Below are 6,218 nucleotides of genomic sequence, written 5' to 3' on the forward strand. Positions count from 1 at the left end.
TTGTAAGTGTGAAAGGGGGCTGCAAACAAAGTTTCTGTGGCATGTAGGGGTGGGAAAGGTGGAGTGGGGGTTTCTCAGCACTCATTAGTCACCGTTCATGATCAATCGCGATGATACACCACAAACACAATGCACAAAGTAAGGAGACCAAGCAACAATCTGCTAGTTACCACTAAAGGCAAGCGAGTGATTCAGTGACTTGCATAACAAGCCTAACTCAAAAAAAGCTTGCATAACTATGAAAATGCTTCCTTAATCAAAGTTGCTTTTAGCATTCTTGTTGTTGAAAACTGGATTAGCATACATTTGGCTCTGGCTTTAGTGTTAAAAGTTGTTCATTTCTTCTTTTTCCTGCTGTAACTACCTGAGAGACGAAGGGTGAGAAGTACAACAAAGAAATAGGAAGTTAAAAGTATATTGTCTTTGTCTTTTACATCTGTAAACCACATCCTCTAGCACAAGATCTAGTTGTTTTCTTGTGTTTATCATTTTTGAAAATCTATTTTAGCCAGTTCTTTGAGCCAATATGATCTTCTGGTGTTAGCAGAAGCTACAAGCTAACAGACTTGCTAATCATGCTAATCGTAACAAATTACATGACACAGCTTTATAAGTTTGGATTCTGACTGGTTAAATATTTTGCTAAGCTATATATATATCCTGTGCAACCAATAGCAATGCTAATAGTCTCTTAGCACCTTTTCTTTTCACATATTAAAAACCCACATTTTAGTCTTTATCACTCTTTCCTATCATTCATCAAAGATATACACGTCATATTGTAGCCTATAAACAGACTAGTTTAAAGAAACTTATCCTAGCTATGTTAAACTAACAGAAGTTACGCTGCATTCTTCAACACAGTCTCTATTCTGTCATTCACCAAAATATAAACAGTTTTATGTCATTCATCAAAGATATAAACAGTGGCATTGTTATATTTTATCCAGACTGATTTAAAGAAACTTAGCCTAGCAATGCCAGCTCTAACAGAAGAAATGATTGCTTAAAAAAATATACGCCACATTCTTAAACATCCTTCCTTAATGACAACCTTGATTCATCAATCACACTTTTTTTTTTCAGTTTGAGTCATTGCTTGTCATATGCACAGGCTCTGTGAAGTGATATCATAGGTTAGCAAAAGCGCAATGATGAGTGAAAAGGATGGATATTCCAGACAGCAACACTACTAGACAATTTGTAGGCGTAACAGTGATTCAGTACTTCCATCACAAATCCATCAATCACACAACAACAATGTGCAGTGCATATTAAAAATGGACACCCAATGGAAAAGACTTTGTAAACACAATACCTGCACAGATCATTATCTGGTTTGTACAGAGTGCTAATCTCTATAATTGGTTAATGCATATTAATATTGCATTGATAGAGATCGTGCTTCTTTGGTGTGAAAGTGAAACACGACACTTCTCTTTTTCAGTTTATTCATAGACTGTTTGGAACAAAATACCTGGCCACAGGCAACTAGATCTGTAACATCATCAAGACATCAAAACCACTCCCATATTTTTTGTTACGATTACACTTATTTTCTTTTTGTTTTAATGAAAATAAGAGGGTTGTTGTATGAAAATACTGTACTTACCTATGATATTGTTCATTTAGAGGCAAGGTCAAAAGGTCATTTGATTAAATATATTATATTCGTCACCATTATTTGCCTTCATGTCTGTGCTTTTTACATCCTGCAGGAAACACAACTTTGTTTTGTTTTATAAAGCAGATGTTATGAGTGGAAAAATGTCATGACAAGAAAATAATTGACATTTTCTTGTGCACACATGACTGTACCAGATGCTCATGGCCAACAGTTTATCAGCTGTCATTTCAATTAAAGTTTTTGGGAACAAACCGAAGTATGCTGACAAGCAGTTGTCTATATTGAAACTTTTTAGGAAAAAATAGTCAAAACTGTTTTTAGAATCAGGGCTGGTGTTTGTAAGTTGGTTGGTACCTATGTAAACCTGAAGATGAATGTTCATCTGACATTATTCGCCTTCTGTTCTCCTCTGATTGGGTTTTACTGTTCTGGTTTTAAAAATAAAAAATAAACAGGTCAGTTTTTCAAAAAAAAAAAAAAAAAAAAAAATGCTGTGAAATGTTTATTTTGAACATCATCTTGGCATTTGCAAAAATAAAAATAAAAAAAGTTGAGAACCATTGAAGGTTATACAGTATATGCATTGCATTACATAAATCATCAGTCAAAAACAATCATATATAATATTACTTTATGATGACACAAAAATCAGAAAAAGAAGAAATTCCAACACAGGGACTTAGATACATGCTTTTAAAAACAACATTTTTTTTTTCAATGGTACAATATAAGAACAATATTCTTAACATATTTATGAATAAAACTATCTAGAACATAAAAATGTTGTGGATCCCCATTTATTTAATTTATATTAAATAAAACTGTAAAATGACTTTTACAAAAATATCAAAAAGCTTCTTTTAATCAGTTTTACAGTATTGACAAATCCTGGCAGTTTGCAGTGTACATACAATACTGCTTAAAATAAGACAGTACAGGGCGCTATTGATCTGTTCAAACAAAACAGCTCATAATCTAATTAATTTACATTTTTAGAGATTGACTGGTAGAAGGCAGAAAGGTTGTGACTGATACCCTGTGCTCTTTAAACTGTCGTATTTTAACATTAGGGGGCAGCAGAACAGCTTTGTAAAGTGCCTTCCTGTTTCATTTTAAGCGGCAGCACTTGAGCAAGGTCTAACTCATCATAAATGCTATTTATAAACAGACAATGCAAGCATAAGAACTCTTGGATGGATCAAGGGATCAGTGGCCTGTGCACAAAAAGCTATCTTTGACTGTATACTCATGCAAATTAACATAAAATAAGGTACGAGACTGACATTCCCTTTTAAACACACTTACACTTACACAGAAGAGGCGTAAAAACATACAACAGCTGAAAGTCACCTGTAATAAAATGCTTTGAAAGTTTTTTAAAGCAGTAACTCTTTAAGAGTTTTCACACATTATCTTTCATTAATTAAGAACATTTTATATTGAATAAAAGTATTTCACATTAATTTACTTAACATGAAAACAGGGCACCAAAATGAACACACAAAACAGCCATATATACAATAAAATACAAAATGTCTTAAACTCAGTCTAGATACTGAGGCTATTGGTATTTAGCTGATAAATATATAATGTTTTTATAAAGACAATGTGCTTTTAAACTGTTACTTTAGTACCTTTGTGTGTGTGTGTGTGTGTGTGTGTGTGTGTGTGTGTGTGTGTGTGTGTGTGTGTGTGTGTGTGTGTGTGTGTGTGTGTGTGTGTGTGTGTGTAACTTTATGCAGGCATGACTCAGAAGTAGGTGGCAGTGTAATATAGAAGCACTCGGTAGCCTTATTATCCATAGCAAACTATATCAACTAACTTTTTAAGTAAGAAATAATTAAACAGTTTTAACTTTTTAAACAGTCTTCTAGCATCTCCTGTTTCCAACAAAGTGGTTCACAGGCTTAGATTTGGGGCTAATCCAACAACAAATCCTTGTTAAATTGGCAGTGTGAAGTGTATGCCCGCTTTATTGCCTACAAACTATTGAGCATATAAATTAAATTGCCTTGCAAAATGTAATAATGTACAATTTTTTAACTTTTGAGGGCATTGGCAATTTCTTGGCAAGCAGAAAGCAACTCTTTAAATAATTATAATCTACATCATTCGGGACTTTTCTCACAACAACCTCTATAATATTAAGAGCATAATTAAACTTTCATTTTAGAATGACATGTTCTGTAGGAAATTGCATGGGAGTATTTTTAATGGTCATTATATATCCCTACAAGCTTGGCCTTCTCACATGAGAAAGTTTAAAACGGGTACCTAATGCCAGCTGGAAGTATGTAATTCATCATAAATGTCTTAATAAATATGTAAAATATCCCAAGACACCAAAAGTAAGGTTAGATTATAAATAGCTGCTGATGGAAAGCACCCCTCAGCAAATACATTATTCATTGCTCCCATTAAAACCCTCTGTGTCTTAAAATCCAAACCCATAGTCATATGCAGGACTGGTATTAGAAATGTATTTCAGTTTGAAATAACAATAATGTGCGTTTAACTCCTTTAAACTGACAGTATGCCCATTTTATATCATCTTCATGTTGAACTTTCGTGCCCCTCCTTGACCCCCGCTGGCAGCGGGACCATCTACCTTTCTGAATGAATACTCAACTGAGAAATTATTCTTATGCTGACCTCGCCCTCGACTCCACACAAACAAGAGAATGAAACAGAAAAGCACAACACCCAAAAACATGATGCAGCCCATTGCTGTGGACACCAGGATGGTCTTGAGGTCCAATGTGAATTTTAGGAAGACACGTGTGTCGTTTAAATTCGTGTCATTAAGATCACCCACATAATAGGTGCGATTGGCTGCCAAAGCACCATCCAATGGCAATCCACTGACTGTTAGGGTGGCAAAGTAGGTATCGTTGCCACCAGCATTGCTTGCAATGCAGATATAAGTCCCGCTGTCTGTTACCTGGGCATAACGGATCTCCAGAGTACCTTCAGGTAGGACAATCACTCGCCCAGTACTTTTGGTGGTGATACGTCGGCGCTGAGGTGAAATCCAAAAGATGACCGGAGTTGGGTCTCCTTCCGCTCGACATACAAATGACACCACCTGGCCTTCACGTGCTGTCAGCTGCTGCAGTTTGCGGTTGCGAATTTTAGGCCGCTGACAGATGAAATGGTCAAAGAGTGCAGAGTCCGAGAAGGTACTGAGTGCTTTTCCTCGCAGTTCCATGGGTGTGGCGCAAACAGGTGACTTTTTGTCAAAGTTGAGGGTCTTCCGGCGCTGCAGGATCCACAGTAGGCGGCAATCACAGGACAAAGGGTTTCCATCTACACACAACGTCTCCAGCGTGTTGACCGAGTGGAAGGATCCTTCCTCCAGGGTCACTAATCCATTGTTTGACAAGTTGAGCAATCGTATCTGTTGCAGGCCTCCAAGACCGTACGGTTGTACTAATATCAGGTTTGTACCAACTAGGTGCAGTTCCTTCAAGCGGACAAGATCCCGCAAGGCCCAGGACTCGAGAACTGAAATGGGGTTGTAAGACAGATTGAGGCTAGCCAAGTGAATTAGGTTGCGAAGAGCACCCGTAGGCACGGTGGAAATGTTGGTGTTGGTAATCGAGAGCCAAGAAAGGTTGAGACCTTGGAAGCTATGAGGAGAGATGTACTCAAGGAACGGCCAGTGGTCAATCTCAAGACCCCGCAGTCCACCAAGTTTGCGGAAGTTCTGCTCTTCCAATGAAGCGATACTGAGGTAGCGTAATCGAAGGGTCACCAAGCTGCGAAGGTAGGAAAGAGACTGTCCAGTTATAGAGGTCAGATTGCACCTCTCAATGGTAAGCTCCCGGAGCCCCACCAATCCTATGAAAGCCTTGTTTGAAATGTACACCAGGTCATTATCACCGACCTCCAAATTGCGGAGGTTCTTCAAGTCCTGGAAGGTGAAGTCTAACAGGATGACCAGTTTATTCCCACTTAGGTCCAGAGTGGTGAGGTTGCTGAGACGTGAAAAGGCACCCATGGGCACGAGTTTAAGCTGGTTGGCTCGCAGACGCAACACTCTCAGGTTAAGCAAGCTGGAGAAAGCATTAGGCTCCAACACACTGATGAGATTCTCGCTCAAGTCTAGCTCCTCAAGTCTCGACAGAGTCGCCAAGTCATTGTATTCCACCCAGCGCAAACTGTTGCAGCTCAGATCCAGCAGCCGTGTGTCAGTAGGGATGCCTCCAGGAATAGAGCCAATACGCTTGTTCTGGCACATCACGGCTCTCTGATGAGGGATACAGTCACAGCGCTGTGGGCAGGTTTGGCCATGTGTTAGGGATGCAGCGATTAGGAGCACAAACAGCCCTGGTAAGCTCAGGCTTGGACAACCCGCCATGCCCCTTACACACATAAAAAAAAACAAACAAACACACAAAAAAACTAAATAAAAAAAAAAACACAAACACAAAAAAACTAAAACAACAACCACAACTTATCCTTGCTGTCTATGGGAGGGTCAGAGAGCTCTTGGAATTCATTAAACGAAAAATGACCCAAAAATGAACAAAGGTCTTACAGGTTTGGAATGACATGAGGTAGAGTAATTAATGACAGTATTTTCATTTTG

General features: G+C 38.3%; 1 protein-coding gene across 1 annotated transcript; it reads right to left on the reverse strand.

Annotated features, from left to right (window-relative positions):
* Positions 1–3,278: 3,278 nt before the first annotated feature.
* Positions 3,279–5,988, reverse strand: lingo3a (leucine rich repeat and Ig domain containing 3a). Its single transcript, XM_042749405.1, has one exon. It carries the CDS (start codon positions 5,985–5,987, stop codon positions 4,170–4,172), a length of 1,818 nt encoding a protein of 605 aa, XP_042605339.1. The 5' UTR covers position 5,988; the 3' UTR covers positions 3,279–4,169.
* Between the last annotated feature and the right edge of the window lie 230 nt (positions 5,989–6,218).

Source organism: Cyprinus carpio, chromosome B22, assembly GCF_018340385.1.
Source record: "Cyprinus carpio isolate SPL01 chromosome B22, ASM1834038v1, whole genome shotgun sequence".
Taxonomy (NCBI): domain Eukaryota; kingdom Metazoa; phylum Chordata; class Actinopteri; order Cypriniformes; family Cyprinidae; genus Cyprinus; species Cyprinus carpio.